General features: G+C 59.0%; 1 protein-coding gene across 1 annotated transcript in view; it reads right to left on the bottom strand.

The window, feature by feature from the left end:
• Window positions 1–17,321, bottom strand: part of ftsj3 (FtsJ RNA 2'-O-methyltransferase 3) — a gene marked incomplete at its 5' end in the record, with an annotated part of 59,641 nt that overhangs the window by 27,348 nt on the left and 14,972 nt on the right. The window contains 8 exons of the mRNA XM_041173874.1: window positions 203–296; window positions 612–732; window positions 3,577–3,779; window positions 4,052–4,187; window positions 8,831–9,082; window positions 9,539–9,625; window positions 11,932–12,032; window positions 16,443–16,547. Coding sequence (XP_041029808.1) covers window positions 203–296; window positions 612–732; window positions 3,577–3,779; window positions 4,052–4,187; window positions 8,831–9,082; window positions 9,539–9,625; window positions 11,932–12,032; window positions 16,443–16,547 — 1,099 coding nt within the window. The remainder of the gene's footprint in view (window positions 1–202; window positions 297–611; window positions 733–3,576; window positions 3,780–4,051; window positions 4,188–8,830; window positions 9,083–9,538; window positions 9,626–11,931; window positions 12,033–16,442; window positions 16,548–17,321) is intronic.

Genomic DNA, 17,321 nt, shown 5'->3' with positions numbered 1-17,321 from the left:
CAGCCCTCCAGCTGGTGCCTATCCGGGGATTGGGAATAGCACAGAGGTCAGAACGGAGATCTCACACCACCCACCCCACCGTCCCCACCCCCAGCCCCCAGTCAGTCCGAGTGGGGGGTGGGTGCGACACTGGGCCCTCCCTGACCCGGATCGCAGGCCCACTGGGGATCTGCAATGTGCCGGGCTGTGTCCCAAGGCTCACCTGCGAGCACCAGGCCCTGCTGGGCGTACAGCTTCTTGGTCTGTTTAATCTCCAGAGCCTCGTCAGCGTCAGCGTCCAGTCCGGTGAAGATCTCCTGTAACAGCGGCCGGGGGGGTGGGTGGGGGGGGTGGTGGGGGGAGAGACAGAGGGTCAGAGAGGAGGAGTCACACTGCAGCCCAGGCTGAGACACACGCTGGGGGTGAGGGGGGCGCGCCGAGGGAGAGCGGGCGAGGAGGGAGGGAGAGCGGGTGGAGGGAACACTTCTGGGTGGGGTGGAGGGGGCCAGAGAGGAGGGGGGGGGGGTGGGGAGGGAGAGCGGATGGACAGAGAGTGGGTGGAGGGGGGACCTGAGGAGGGGGTGTTTGGGGGGAGGGGCGGAGACATCCAGCGACTCTGGCCATTCCCTTACCTTCCCAAACCACAGGTCAGCCTGTCGCTCCTGCCGCACGTCCTTGGGCTCCAGCTCGACCAGCAGTGGATTTCCCTCCTCCTCCAGCCCCCTGGGCTCCTCCTGCCCGGAGGCTGTGGGCCTGCAAGCGACAGGGCTTATTGGTCAGTGCTGTGATCCGGCCAGTCCGTCCACAGGAGACACACAGACAGATGAGGGCCCCGGTCCCGCGCAGCGCACACCGACTGCGCTCGCATTACACAGGAACCGGTCACCCATTCAGATGTGTACACCCCTCCCTATCTCTGTAACCTCCTCCAGCCCCTACACCCCTCCCTATCTCTGTAACCTCCTCCAGCCCCTACACCCCTCCCTATCTCTGTAACCTCCTCCAGCCCCTACACCCCTCCCTATCTCTGTAACCTCCTCCAGCCCCTGCACCCCTCCCTATCTCTGTAACCTCCTCCAGCCCCTGCACCCCTCCCTATCTCTGTAACCTCCTCCAGCCCCTGCACCCCTCCCTATCTCTGTAACCTCCTCCAGACCCTACACCCCTCCCTATCTCTGTAACCTCCTCCAGCCCCTACACCCCTCCCTATCTCTGTAACCTCCTCCATTCCCTACACCCCTCCCTATCTCTGTAACCTCCTCCAGCCCCTACACCCCTCCCTATCTCTGTAACCTCCTCCATTCCCTACACCCCTCCCTATCTCTGTAACCTCCTCCAGCCCCTACAACCCTCCCTATCTCTGTAACCTCCTCCAGCCCCTACACCCCTCCCTATCTCTGTAACCTCCTCCAGCCCCTACACCCCTCCCTATCTCGGTAACCTCCTCCAGACCCTACACCCCTCCCTATCTCTGTAAACTCCTCCAGCCCCTACAACCCTCCCTATCTCTGTAACCTCCTCCAGCCCCTACAACCCTCCCTATCTCTGTAACCTCCTCCAGCCCCTACACCCCTCCCTATCTCTGTAACCTCCTCCAGACCCTACACCCCTCCCTATCTCTGTAACCTCCTCCAGACCCTACACCCCTCCCTATCTCTGTAACCTCCTCCATTCCCTACACCCCTCCCTATATCTGTAACCTCCTCCAGTCCCTACACCCCTCCCTATCTCTGTAACCTCCTCCAGCCCCTACACCCCTCCCTATCTCTGTAACCTCCTCCAGCCCCTACACCCCTCCCTATCTCTGTAACCTCCTCCAGCCCCCTACAGCCCTCCCTATCTCTGTAACTTCCTCCAGCCCCCTACAGCCCTCCCTATCTCTGTAACCTCCTCCAGCCCCCTACAGCCCTCCCTATCTCTGTAACCTCCTCCAGCCCCTACACACCTCCCTATCTCTGTAACCTCCTCCAGACCCTACACCCCTCCCTATCTCTGTAACCTCCTCCATTCCCTACACCCCTCCCTATATCTGTAACCTCCTCCAGCCCCTACACCCCTCCCTATCTCTGTAACCTCCTCCAGCCCCTACACCCCTCCCTATCTCTGTAACCTCCTCCAGCCCCCTACAGCCCTCCCTATCTCTGTAACTTCCTCCAGCCCCCTACAGCCCTCCCTATCTCTGTAACCTCCTCCAGCCCCCTACAGCCCTCCCTATCTCTGTAACCTCCTCCAGCCCCTACACACCTCCCTATCTCGGCAACCTCCTCCAGCCGCTACAAGCCTCCCTATCTCTGTAACCTCCTCCAGCCCCTACAGCCCTCCCTATCTCTGTAACCTCCTCCAGCCCCTACACACCTCCCTATCGCGGTAACCTCCTCCAGCCCCTACACCCCTCCCTATCTCTGTAACCTCCTCCAGCCCCTACACCCCTCCCTATCTCTGTAACCTCCTCCAGTCCCTACACCCCTCCCTATCCCTGTAACCTCCTCCAGCCCCTACAACCCTCCCTATCTGTAACCTCCTCCAGCCGCAACAACCCTCCCTATCTCTGTAACCTCCTCCAGCCCCTACACCCCTCCCCATCTCCGTAACCTCCCTCAGCACTGACCCTCCGACAGCGCAGCACTCCCTCAGCACTGACCCTCCGACAGCGCAGCACTCCCTCAGCACTGACCCTCCGACAGCGCAGCACTCCCTCAGCACTGACCCTCCGACAGCGCAGCACTCCCTCAGCACTGACCCTCCGACAGCGCAGCACTCCCTCAGCACTGACCCTCCGACAGCGCAGCACTCCCTCAGCACTGACCCTCCGACAGCGCAGCACTCCCTCAGCACTGACCCTCCGACAGCGCAGCACTCCCTCAGCACTGACCCTCCGACAGCGCAGCACTCCCTCAGCACTGACCCTCCGACAGCGCAGCACTCCCTCAGCACTGACCCTCCGACAGCGCAGCACTCCCTCAGCACTGACCCTCCGACAGCGCAGCACTCCCTCAGCACTGACCCTCCGACAGCGCAGCACTCCCTCAGCACTGACCCTCCGACAGCGCAGCACTCCCTCAGCACTGACCCTCCGACAGCGCAGCACTCCCTCAGCACTGACCCTCCGACAGCGCAGCACTCCCTCAGCACTGACCCTCCGACAGCGCAGCACTCCCTCAGCACTGACCCTCCGACAGCGCAGCACTCCCTCAGCACTGACCCTCCGACAGCGCAGCACTCCCTCAGCACTGACCCTCCGACAGCGCAGCACTCCCTCAGCACTGACCCTCCGACAGCGCAGCACTCCCTCAGCACTGACCCTCCGACAGCGCAGCACTCCCTCAGCACTGACCCTCCGACAGCGCAGCACTCCCTCAGCACTGACCCTCCGACAGCGCAGCACTCCCTCAGCACTGACCCTCCGACAGCGCAGCACTCCCTCAGCACTGACCCTCCGACAGCGCAGCACTCCCTCAGCACTGACCCTCCGACAGCGCAGCACTCCCTCAGCACTGACCCTCCGACAGTGCGGTGTTCCCTCAGTACTGACCCTCCGACAGTGCGGCTCTCCCTCAGTACCTGTCTGTGGGGGGAGGAGGTGGTGGGGCATTGTACCTTTTGCGTTGTAATCTCCTCTTGCTCTCCAGCTGCTTCTCGTGGTCCAGGACATCCTGGAGATCGGAGTCGTCGAGGTCACTGGCCAGTGAGATCTCATCCACCATCTCCTGGTCAGAGACGTTGATGCCGTCCTGGTCGAGGAGTCCAGCCTCCAGGGCCTGGTCGGCCATCTTCATGTCGCCCTGCTCAATCTCCGTCATCTGTGGGGGCAGCGGAACACAGGGACATAATCAATAGGAGCCGGAGGCTATTCGGCCCACCGTGAATGTGCCAGCTCTCTGTGAGCGGGGGTGACCGTGAGGGTGGGGGGGGTGGGGAGAGAGAGGGGGGATAGAAAGTGGGGGAGAGAGGGGGGGGAGAGAGGGGGGTGGAGAGGGGGGGGAGGTGGGGGGAGGGGGTGAGAGGGTGGGAGAGAGGGCGAGAGAGGTGGGGTGCGGGGAGGAGGAGTGACGGTGAAACCTTTGGGACTGACCTTCCTGCGGTTAATTGCTTTCAGGGAGAAGAGGCAGACCTCAGCATCGTCAGCGATGGAGACCCCCGGCAGATCCATCTTCAGCTCAATCCTCTCCCGCTGCTTCCGTCTCTCCTTCAGAATCTTCTTCTTCTTCCTGTTCCAGAGGCGCAGACAGACACAGGCACACACGCAGACAGACACAGGCACACACGCAGACAGACGCACCCGCGCACACACACACACACAGACGCACACACACACACAGACGCACACACACACACAGACGCACACACACACACAGACGCACACACACACACAGACGCACACACACACACAGACGCACACACACACAGAGACGCACACACACACAGAGACGCACACACACAGAGACGCACACACACAGAGACGCACACACACAGAGACGCACACACACACAGACGCACACACACACAGACGCACACACACACAGACGCACACACACACAGAGACGCACACACACACGGAGACGCACACACACACGGAGACGCACACACACACGGAGACGCACACACACACGGAGACGCACACACACACGGAGACGCACACACACACGGAGACGCACACACACACGGAGACGCACACACACGGAGACGCACACACACGGAGACGCACACACACGGAGACGCACACACACGGAGACGCACACACACGGAGACGCACACACACGGAGACGCACACACACGGAGACGCACACACACGGAGACGCACACACACGGAGACGCACACACACGGAGACGCACACACACGGAGACGCACACACACGGAGACGCACACACACGGAGACGCACACACACAGAGACGCACACACACAGAGACGCACACACACAGAGACGCACACACACAGAGACGCACACACACAGAGACAGAGACAGTGATGAGGGAGATGCAGCCATAAAGACACACCCAATACATAGCCCAGCCCATCAAACAGAACCTTCCATCCAGGTACCCAGAACACACTCTGGTTTCATTGAGCAGCTGTTCCCAGTGACAGAGGGTCGGTGACAGAAGGGGTACTGATTTCTAACAATACGAGCAGGTTATAACTCAATCTACCCATCTCCCCCTTGACACTCAATGGCATCACCATCGATGAATCCCCCACTATCAACATCCTGGGGGTTACCATTGACCAGAAACTGAACTGGACCAGCCATATAAATACTGTGGCTACAAGAGCAGGTCAGAGGCTGGGAATCCTGCGGACAGTCACTCACCTCCTGATTCCCCAAATCCTGTCCACCATCTACAAGGCACAAGTCAGGAGTGTGATGGATACTCCCCACTTGCCTGGATGAGTTGCAGCTCCCACAACACTCAAGAAGCTCGACACCATCCAGGACAAAGCAGCCCCGCTTGATCGGCTCCCCATCCACAAACATTCACTCCCTCCACACCCGACGCACAGTAGCAGCAGCGTGTGTACCATCTACAAGATGCACTGCAGCAACTCACCAAGGCTCCTTCGACAGCGCCGCCCAAACCCACCACCTCTACCATCTAGAAGGACAAGGGCAGCAGACACATGGGGAACACCCACCACCTGGAAGTTCCCCTCCGAGCCCCTCACCATCCCAACTTGGAAATATATCGGCCGTTCCTTCACTGTCGCTGGGGTCAAAATCCTGGAACTCCCTCCCTAACATCGCTGTGGGTGTACCTACACCACATGGACAAAATCCCGAAACTCCCTCCCTAACAGCGCCGTGGGTGTACCTACACCACACGGACAAAATCCCGAAACTCCCTCCCTAACAACACTGTGGGTGTACCTACACCACACGGACAAAATCCTGGAACTCCCTCCCTAACAGCACTGTGGGTGTACCTACACCACACGGACAAAATCCTGGAACTCCCTCCCTAACAGCGCTTTGGGTGTACCTACACCACACGGACAAAATCCTGGAACTCCCTCCCTAACAGCGCTGTGGGTGTACCTACACCACACGGGGACAAAATCCTGGAACTCCCTCCCTAACAGCGCTGTGGGTGTACCTACACCACACAGGGGACAAAATCCTGGAACTCCCTCCCTAACAGCGCTGTGGGTGTACCTACACCACACACGGGGACAAAATCCTGGAACTCCCTCCCTAACAGCGCTGTGGGTGTACCTACACCACACGGGGACTGCAGCAGCTCAAGAAGGCAGCTCACCCACCCACCCACCCACCACCTTCTCAAGGGGGCAATTAGGGACGGGCAATAAACGCTGGGCCCGGCCAGTGAAGCCCACATCTCCCCGTGAAAGGACGAGGAAAGGGATTGGCGGAGACGAGGAGGAGAGTGTGTGGGGTGGGGGGGGTGGGGTGGGGGGGGGGGCGAGCGCAGGGTTGGGCGCTAAGGGCTGAAAGGCCTCGGCGTGAGGCGGGATCGTCTCCCCACTCGAAAGCTGGGAACGCTCAAGCCGAGCCGACCGGGGAGGGGGCGGGGGGGGAGTTGACCCTGTCCCTTCGTTCCACCCCCCCAGCCCCCCAGCCCCTACCCAACCACCATTCTGCCTCAGCCCAGAGTTCCCAGCTCTCTCTCTCTACAGGATACAGGTAAGTCTAGCGGCCTGGACCTCGCCCTCGGAGGATTGTGGCACGAACTGGAGGCTGCCTGCGCGATACTCGCCGATGCTCGGGGAGGCGGTGGCAGCCCTGTTCTTCCCGCTGGAGCTGAGGGAACGCCGGCGAGGCTCAATCCACCGGTCGTTCTCTGCTCCGAGTCCGGCTCTGTCCGATACCGGGACCCTAGGTGAGCTTCCGAACTCGCGCCCCCCCAACCCCCCACCGTCCCGGCCTCCGTAACATCGCTCCCCCCGCAGCCCCCCCCCCCCCCCCCCCCCCCACACCCACAAACCGACTCCCAGCTGATCGACTGTGGAAGCCCTCACCCAGGCCCCTATCTCCCCCCCCCCCTCCCTCCCTCCGGACTCGGCCGTTCCGAGTCTCTCCCGGCTGCTCTCCCACATTCCACCCTCCGCAAACTACACCTCGTCCAGAACTCAGCTGCCCCTCACCCACCCTCCACCCCCCTGACCGAGCTCACAGTGAATCCCCTTCACCCCTCACCCACTGCGCTCGCTGACCCCACACTGACCCCAACCTCGATTTTAAAATTCATATCGTTTTCAAATCCCTCCAAACCCTACAACCCTCCCTATCTCTGTAATCTCCTCCAGCCCCTACACCCCTCCCTATCTCTGTAACGTCCTCCAGCCCCTACAACCCTCCCTATCTCGGTAACCTCCTCCAGCCCCTACACCCCTCCCTATCTCTGTAACCTCCTCCAGCCCCTACACCCCTCCCTATCTCTGTAACCTCCTCCAGCCCCTACTACCCTCCCTATCTCTGTAACCTCCTCCAGCCCCTACTACCCTCCCTATCTCTGTAACCTCCTCCAGCCCCTACACCCCTCCCTATCTCTGTAACCTCCTCCAGCCCCTACACCCCTCCCTATCTCTGTAACCTCCTCCAGCCCCTACTACCCTCCCTATCTCTGTAACCTCCTCCAGACCCTACAACCCTCCCTATCTCTGTAAACTCGACTCTACTCCCCTATCTCTGTAACCTCCTCCAGCCCCTACACCCCTCTCTATCTCTGTAACCTCCTCCAGCCCCTACACCCCTCCCTATCTCTGTAACCTCCTCCAGCCCCTACACCGCTCCCTATCTCTGTAACCTCCTCTAGCCCCTACAACCCTCCCTACCTCTGTGACCCTCCTACGACCCTCCGAGTTCTCTGCGCTCCTCCGATTCCGACATCTTGACCATCCCCCCGATTTTAATCGCTCCACCATTGGCGGCCGTGCCTTCAGCTGCCTTGGGGGGGGTCCTGAGCTGTGGGATTCCCCCTGTAAACCTCTCCTGCTCTATGGATCCTGAAAAACACCCGCTTTGGGTCAGCGGGTCCGATATCTCACCTGTCTTGCCGTTACGTGTTGCTTTCTCATGGTCCCTGTGAATTGCCTGGGGGGGGGGGGGGGGGGGGGGGGGGGGGGGGGGGGGGGGGGTGGGTGTGTGTCAGTGTGTGTGTGTGTGTCAGTGTGTGTGTGTGTCAGTGTGTGTGTGTGTCAGTGTGTGTGTGTGTCAGTGTGTGTGTGTGTCAGTGTGTGTGTGTGTCAGTGTGTGTGTGTGTCAGTGTGTGTGTGTGTCAGTGTGTGTGTGTGTGTCAGTGTGTGTGTGTGTCAGTGTGTGTGTGTGTCAGTGTGTGTGTCAGTGTGGGTGTGTGTCAGTGTGTGTGTGTGTCAGTGTGTGTGTGTGTCAGTGTGTGTGTGTGTCAGTGTGTCAGTGTGTGTGTCAGTGTGTGTGTCTGTGTGTGTGTCAGTGTGTGTGTCTGTGTGTGTGTCAGTGTGTGTGTCAGTGTGTGTGTGTCAGTGTGTGTGTCAGTGTGTGTGTCAGTGTGTGTGTCAGTGTGTGTGTGTCAGTGTGTGTGTGTGTCAGTGTGTCAGTGTGTGTGTCAGTGTGTGTGTCTGTGTGTGTGTCAGTGTGTGTGTCAGTGTGTGTGTCAGTGTGTGTGTGTCAGTGTGTGTGTCAGTGTGTGTGTCAGTGTGTGTGTCAGTGTGTGTGTCAGTGTGTGTGTGTGGTTTCATTGTGTCAGGAGCGCAACGACAATTTTAAGTTGCTTCTGGTGCCAGCATGCCAGCAGGGACCCCCCCCCACCCATTGCCAGAGAGTGGAGGTGATAGACTGACAAGCAGGGGGTGACCCTCAATGGGGTGTCAGGTGTCGACGACCAAGCCTTGGCGGGCAAGGGCCCCACAGCAATTACCTCTTCAACTCCGCCACCTCCTCAGCCTTCAGGAGGGCCAGCTGCTGCTCCATCTGCTCCTCGTCCTCGGCCAGGAGGCCCGCTCCCTCCTCGGCCAGGAGGCCCGCTCCCTCCTCGGCCAGGAGGCCCGCTCCCTCCTCGGCCAGGAGGCCCGCTCCCTCCTCGGCCAGGAGGCCCGCTCCCTCCGCTTCCCGCTGCTTGCCGGCTGGCGACAGGCCCTTCTCCTCATCGCTCTCGTCCTCTGAGTTCAGGCTGGACGGCCGGAAAGAGAGAGAGAGAATAAAAAACCACGCCGGGACGGAGGGTTTCAGCTGACATCACTCACGGCCTCGCGACTGGCGCGCTATGGGATCCCCCTCCCCCCAACCCCTGCCCCCCCACCGCACAGCAGCGCCCACGCTCCCCAACACCACCCCCGCCACAAAAACAAAACCTGGCCCATGTGCCAACACTGATTTGGCGCCAGCTGTTCGACTGCAGCAGGCGTCGCGCCACCCATCCAACCGGGTCTCGCACGACCACGCCAATGGCTTGCCCTTACCCAGGCCACCAAAACCGTGCAGTGCTCCCCCACCCCCACCACTCCCCTGCCTCATGCCCTCCCCCACCCCCCCCCCTCCGATCGATAAGAGGGTTTAGGCAAATCGGACTCACCCACCGCCGGTGGCGGGGCTGTCCGCGGACATTGGGGGGGTGCCGAGGGCTCACCTGATGTTGTCGCCCAGCTCCTTCGCCTGGTCCTTCAGGTTCTTCACGAGGTGGCGTCTCAGTTTGTTTCTCCAGCTCAGGAGCAGCCTAGAGAGGCAGAACGGCATTACCATCACCGAATCACCCACCGGCCTGGCGTTACCATCAACAAATCTCCCCCTCCCCACCGCCCTGGCGTTACCATCATCGAATGTCCCCCCCCCACCACCCTGGCGTGACCATCACCGAATACCCATCCCCCACCACCCTGGCGTTTCCATCATCGAATACCCACCCCCCTCCGCCCTGGCGTTACCATCACCGAATCTCTCTCCCCCCCCCCACCGCCCTAGCATTGCCATCACCGAATATCCCCCCACCGCCCTGGCGTGACCATCACCGAATACCCACTCCCCCACCGCCCTGGCGTTTCCATCACCGAATACCCACCCCCCCACCGCCCTGGCGTTACCATCACCGAATCTCCCCCCCCCCACGCCCTGGCATTGCCATCACCGAATACCCCCCAGCGCCCTGGCGTGACCATCACCAAATACCCAACCCCCCACCGCCCTGGCGTTTCCATCACTGAATACCCACCCCCCCACCGCCCTGGCGTTACCATCACCGAATCTCCCCCCCCCCACTGCCCTGGCACTGCCATCACCGAATCTCCCACCCCACCATCCTGGCGTTACCATCACCAAATCGACCCCCCCACCACCCGGGCGTTACCATCACCGAATACCCCACCCCACCCACCGCCCTGGCATCACCATCACCGAATCCACCCACCCACCCACTGCCCGGGCATTACCATCACCGAATCCGCTGCCCCCTCCCACACTGCCCGGCGTTTACCATCACCGAATCCGCACCCCCCCCACCGCCCTGGCGTTACCATCACCGTATCCCCCCCCCCCGCCGTCCTGGCATTACCATCACCGAATCCCCCACCGCCCGGGCACTACCATCACCGAATCTACCCGCCCCCGCCGCCTGGCATTACCATCAGCGAATCTCCCCCACCCCCCCACCACCTCCCGGGCATTACCATCACTGAATCCCCAACTATCAACATCCTGGGGGTTTTACCATTGACCAGAAACTGAACTGGGACCAGCCATATAAATACTGTGGCTACAAGAGCAGGTCAGAGGCTGGGAATCCTGTGGAGAGTAACTCACCTCCTGACTCCCCAAAACCTGTCCACCATCTACAAGGCACAAGTCAGGAGTGTGATGGGATACTCCCCACTTGCCTGGATGAGTGCAGCTCCCACAACACTCAAGAAGCTCGACACCGTCCAGGACAAAGCAGCCCCGCTTGATCGGCCCCCCATCCACAAACATTCACTCCCTCCACCACCGACACACAGTAGCAGCAGCGTGTGTACCATCTACAAGATGCACTGCAGCAACTCACCAAGGCTCCTTCGACAGCACCTTCCAAACCCACCACCTCTACCATCTAGAAGGACAAGGGCAGCAGACACATGGGGAACACCCACCACCTGGAAGTTCCCCTCCGAGCCCCTCACCATCCCGATTTGGAAATATATTGGCCGTTCCTTCACTGTCGCTGGGTCAAAATCCTGGAACTCCCTCCCTAACAGCGCCGTGGGTGTACCTACACCACACGGGACAAAATCCTGGAACTCCCTCCCTAACAGCGCTGTGGGTGTACCTACACCACACGGGGACTGCAGCGGCTCAAGAAGGCAGCTCACCCACCATCTTCTCAAGGGGCAATTAGGGATGGGCAATAAACGCTGGGCCTGGTCACATTCTATGAGGGGAGATGGAGAAGGTTGTAGGGCTGGAGGAGGTCAGAACATAACAAAGAGGGCCATTCAGCCCATCGAGCCTGCTCCCTGTCCAATAAGATGGGGGCTGATCCGATCGTGGGCTCAACTCCACTTCGCTGCCCGTCCCCCTCCTCCATAACCCTGCACTACCCCCCCCTCCTTGTCGATCAGAAACCTCTCTAACTCAGGCTTGAATATATTCAGTGACCCAGCCCCCGCTGCTATCTGAGAGGCTGGGGTGGGGGGGCGGGGAGAGAGAGAATTCCACAGACTCACGACCCTCCAAGAGAGGAGATTCCTCCTCGTCTTCGTCTTCAATGGGAGACCCCTCATTCTGAAACTGTGCCCCCCCACTCCCTTCATTCTAGATTCTCCCCCCCCCCACCATGATAGGGGGGAAACACCCTCTCAGTACCCACCCTGTCAAGCCCCCCTCCCTCCCTCAGAATCTGATATGTTTCAATAAGACCACCCCCTCATTCTTCTAAACCCCAATGGGTACAGGACCCAACCTGCTCAACCCCTCCTCACCAGACAAAACCCCCCCTTCACCCCAGGAATCACTCATACGGAACATCGCCACATAAGATAGGGAATTCCTGCTCACCTCAGCTCCTTCCGACCCAGCACACGCACATCCTTGCAGCATTCCCGGACCTCCGATGTGGTGGCTGAATGGTTTTCCAGCTCTGGATTGTCAAAGGTGATCTGTGAACAGCAGGTAGAGAAAGGAGAGAGAGAGAGAGAGAGAGAGAGAGAGGAAGGAGAGAGTGAGAAAGAAAGGAAAGCGAGAGAAAGGAGAGAGAGAGAGAGAGTGAGAAAGGAGAGAGAGTGAAAATGAGAAAAAAAGAGAAAGGAGAGAGAGAGAAAGGAGAGAAGAGAGAGAAAGGAGAGAGAGAGAGAGAGAAAGAGAAAGGAGAGAGAGAGAAAGAGAAAGAGAAAGGAGAGAGAGAGAGAAAGAGAAAGGAGAGAGAGAGAAAGAGAAAGGAGAGAGAGAGAGAAAGAGAAAGCAGAGAGAGAGAGAAAGAGAAAGGAGAGAGAGAGAAAGAGAGAGAGAGAGAGAAAGAGAAAGGAGAGAGAGAGAAAGAGAAAGGAGAGAGAGAGAAAGAGAAAGGAGAGAGAGAGAAAGAGAAAGGAGAGAGAGAGAGAAAGAGAAAGGAGAGAGAGAGAGAAAGAGAAAGGAGAGAGAGAGAGAAAGAGAAAGGAGAGAGAGAGAGAAAGAGAAAGGAGAGAGAGAGAGAAAGAGAAAGGAGAGAGAGAGAGAAAGAGAAAGGAGAGAGAGAGAGAAAGAGAAAGGAGAGAGAGAGAGAAAGAGAAAGGAGAGAGAGAGAGAGAAAGAGAAAGGAGAGAGAGAGAGAGAAAGAGAAAGGAGAGAGAGAGAGAAAGAGAAAGGAGAGAGAGAGAGAAAGAGAAAGGAGAGAGAGAGAGAAAGAGAAAGGAGAGAGAGAGAAAGAGAGAGAGAGAGAGAGAAAGGAAGAAGAGAAAGGGAAAGGAGAGAGAGAAAGAGAAAGGAGAGAGAGAGAGAAAGGAGAGAGAGAAAGAGAAAGGAGAGAGAGAAAGAGAAAGGAGAGAGAGAAAGAGAAAGGAGAGAGAGAAAGAGAAAGGAGAGAGAGAGAAAGAGAAAGGAGAGAGAGAGAGAAAAAGGAGAGAGAGAGAGAAAGAGAAAGGAGAGAGAGAGAGAAAGAGAAAGGAGAGAGAGAGAGAAAGAGAAAGGAGAGAGAGAGAAAGAGAAAGGAGAGAGAGAGAAAGAGAAAGGAGAGAGAGAGAAAGAGAAAGGAGAGAGAGAGAGAGAGAGAAAGAGAAAGGAGAGAGAGAGAAAGAGAAAGGGGAGAGAGAGAAAGAGAAAGGGGAGAGAGAGAAAGAGAAAGGGGAGAGAGAGAAAGAGAAAGGGGAGAGAGAGAAAGAGAAAGGGGAGAGAGAGAAAGAGAAAGGGGAGAGAGAGAAAGAGAAAGGGGAGAGAGAGAAAGAGAAAGGGGAGAGAGAGAAAGAGAAAGGGGAGAGAGAGATAGAGAAAGGGGAGAGAGAGATAGAGAAAGGGGAGAGAGAGATAGAGAAAGGGGAGAGAGAGATAGAGAAAGGGGAGAGAGAGAAAGAGAAAGGGGAGAGAGAGAAAGAGAAAGGGGAGAGAGAGAAAGAGAAAGGGGAGAGAGAGAAAGAGAAAGGGGAGAGAGAGAAAGAGAAAGGGGAGAGAGAGAAAGAGAAAGGGGAGAGAGAGAAAGAGAAAGGGGAGAGAGAGAAAGAGAAAGGGGAGAGAGAGAAAGAGAAAGGGGAGAGAAAAAGAGAAAGGGAGAGAGAGAAAGAGAAAGGGGAGAGGGAGAAAGAAAGGGGAGGGGGAGAAAGAGAAAGGGGAGAGGGAGAAAGAGAAAGGGGAAAGAGAGAAAGAGAGAGAGAGAAAGCAGAGAGAGAGAGAGAGAGAGAAAGGGGAGAGAGAGAAAGAGAAAGGGGAGAGAGAGAAAGGGGAGAGAGAGAAAGAGAGAGGGGAGAGAGAGAAAGAGAAAGGGGAGAGAGAGAAAGAGAAAGGGGAGAGAGAGAAAGAGAAAGGGGAGAGAGAGAAAGAGAAAGGGGAGAGAGAAAGAGAAAGGGGAGAAAGAAAGAGAAAGGGGAGAAAGAAAGAGAAAGGGGAGAGAGAGAAAGAGAAAGGGGAGAGAGAGAAAGAGAAAGGGGAGAGAGAGAGAAAGAGAAAGGTGAGAGAGAGAGAAAGAGAAAGGTGAGAGAGAGAGAAAGAGAAAAGAGAGAAAGAGAAAGGAGAGAGAGAAAGAAAGACAAAAGGGGAGAGAGAGAAAGGAGAGGGGGAGCGAGAGCACATCATAACAAATACTTAATTCTCGACTCCACAGTACCTGACGCCACCTCAACAGGCCCCAATCAAGTTCTTTCCTTTCGAAGCCCAGTCACTGGCGAAGTACGGGAAGCATGGCAACCGATTTGTGCACAGCAAGATCCCACACAAAAATTTAATGAGCTGGGTCATGTGTTTCCCTCAGTACTGACCCTCTGACAGTGCGGCACTCCCTCAGCACTGACCCTCCGACAGTGCGGCACTCCCTCAGCACTGACCCTCCGACAGTGCGGCACTCCCTCAGCACTGACCCTCCGACAGTGCGGCACTCCCTCAGCACTGACCCTCCGACAGTGCGGCACTCCCTCAGCACTGACCCTCCGACAGTGCGGCACTCCCTCAGCACTGACCCTCCGACAGTGCGGCACTCCCTCAGCACTGACCCTCCGACAGTGCGGCACTCCCTCAGCACTGACCCTCCGACAGTGCGGCACTCCCTCAGCACTGACCCTCCGACAGTGCGGCACTCCCTCAGCACTGACCCTCCGACAGTGCGGCACTCCCTCAGCACTGACCCTCCGACAGTGCGGCACTCCCTCAGCACTGACCCTCCGACAGTGCGGCACTCCCTCAGCACTGACCCTCCGACAGTGCGGCACTCCCTCAGCACTGACCCTCCGACAGTGCGGCACTCCCTCAGCACTGACCCTCCGACAGTGCGGCACTCCCTCAGCACTGACCCTCCGACAGTGCGGCACTCCCTCAGCACTGACCCTCCGACAGTGCGGCACTCCCTCAGCACTGACCCTCCGACAGTGCGGCACTCCCTCAGCACTGACCCTCCGACAGTGCGGCACTCCCTCAGCACTGACCCTCCGACAGTGCGGCACTCCCTCAGCACTGACCCTCCGACAGTGCGGCACTCCCTCAGCACTGACCCTCCGACAGTGCGGCACTCCCTCAGCACTGACCCTCCGACAGTGCGGCACTCCCTCAGCACTGACCCTCCGACAGTGCGGCACTCCCTCAGCACTGACCCTCCGACAGTGCGGCACTCCCTCAGCACTGACCCTCCGACAGTGCGGCACTCCCTCAGCACTGACCCTCCGACAGTGCGGCACTCCCTCAGCACTGACCCTCCGACAGTGCGGCACTCCCTCAGCACTGACCCTCCGACAGTGCGGCACTCCCTCAGCACTGACCCTCCGACAGTGCGGCACTCCCTCAGCACTGACCCTCCGACAGTGCGGCACTCCCTCAGCACTGACCCTCCGACAGTGCGGCACTCCCTCAGCACTGACCCTCCGACAGTGCGGCACTCCCTCAGCACTGACCCTCCGACAGTGCGGCACTCCCTCAGCACTGACCCTCCGACAGTGCGGCACTCCCTCAGCACTGACCCTCCGACAGTGCGGCACTCCCTCAGCACTGACCCTCCGACAGTGCGGCACTCCCTCAGCACTGACCCTCCGACAGTGCGGCACTCCCTCAGCACTGACCCTCCGACAGTGCGGCACTCCCTCAGCACTGACCCTCCGACAGTGCGGCGCTCCCTCAGCACTGACCCTCCGACAGTGCGCCGCTCCCTCAGCACTGACCCTCCGACTTGCGGCACTCCCTCAGCACTGACCCTCCGACAGTGCGGCACTCCCTCAGCACTGACCCTCCGACATTGCGGCACTCCCTCAGCACTGACCCTCCGACAGTGCGGCGCTCCCTCAGCACTGACCCTCCGACAGTGCGGCGCTCCCTCAGCACTGACCCTCCGACAGTGCGGCACTCCCTCAGTACTGACCCTCCGACAGTGCGGCGCTCCCTCAGCACTGACCCCCCGACAGTGCGGCACTCCCTCAGTACTGACCCTCCGACAGTGCGGCACTCCCTCAGTACTGACCCTCCGACAGTGCGGCACTCCCTCAGTACTGACCCTCCGACAGTGCGGCACTCCCTCAGTACTGACCCTCCGACAGTGCGGCACTCCCTCAGTACTGACCCTCCGACAGTGCGGCACTCCCTCAATACTGACCCTCCGACAGTGCGGCACTCCCTCAGTACTGACCCTCCGACAGTGCGGCACTCCCTCAGTACTGACCCTCCGACAGTGCGGCATTCCCTCAGTACTGACCCTCCGACAGTGCGGCACTCCCTCAGTACTGACCCTCTGACAGTGCGGTGCTCCCTCAGCACTGACCCCCCGACAGTGCGGCACTCCCTCAGTACTGACCCTCCGACAGTGCGGCACTCCCTCAGTACTGACCCTCCGACAGTGCGGCACTCCCTCAGTACTGACCCTCCGACAGTGCGGCACTCCCTCAGTACTGACCCCGTCAGCCGCTCACCTCATTGGCTTTGTCCAGGAAGTCCACTGGATTACGCGCCTTGATGAACTCCATCAGCGTGAAGCGGTGGTACAGCGTGTAGTCACCCTCAGCATATCCCTCCGCCTGCAGAAAATAGTCCCACACGTCAACGAGGACCCAGACAGATGCAGCACCCCCGACACGAGGGGCGTGTGCCATACTTGCTGCGCCAATCCAATTGCAAAGCGAGCCTCACCGAGCAGAACGTCATCCAGCCTATCCCCACCTCCGGAACACGGCCGACCTCTCCCCTGCCTCAGCTCATCCGCTGCGGAAGTCCTCACCCAGGCACCCTGTCCCTCCCCCCCTCCCTCCGGACTCGGCCGTTCCGAGTCTCTCCCGGCTGCTCTCCCACATTCCACCCTCCGCAAACTACACCTCGTCCAGAACTCAGCTGCCCCTCACCCACCCTCCACCCCCCTGACCGAGCTCACAGTGAATCCCCTTCACCCCTCACCCCCTGCGCTCGCTGACCCCACACTGACCCCACCCCCCCACCCCGGTTAAACAACACCTCGATTTTAAAATTCACATCCTCGTTTTCAAATCCCTCCAAACCCTACAACCCTCCCTATCTCTGTAACCTCCTCCAGCCCCTACACCCCTCCCTATCTCTGTAACCTCCTCCAGTCCCTATACCCCTCCCTATCTCTGTAACCTCCTCCAGCCCCTACAACACTCCCTATCCCTGTAACCTCCTCCAGCCCCTACAACCTGCCCTATATCTGTAACCTCCTCCAGCCCCTACAACCCTCCCTATGCCTGTAACCTCCTCCAGCCCCTACAACCTGCCCTATATCTGTAACCTCCTCCAGCCCCTACACCCCTCCCTATCTCTGTAACCTCCTCCAGTCCCTA

Source organism: Carcharodon carcharias, chromosome 24, assembly GCF_017639515.1.
Source record: "Carcharodon carcharias isolate sCarCar2 chromosome 24, sCarCar2.pri, whole genome shotgun sequence".
Lineage (NCBI taxonomy): Eukaryota > Metazoa > Chordata > Chondrichthyes > Lamniformes > Lamnidae > Carcharodon > Carcharodon carcharias.
This window is presented reverse-complemented; position numbering and strand designations above follow the sequence as displayed.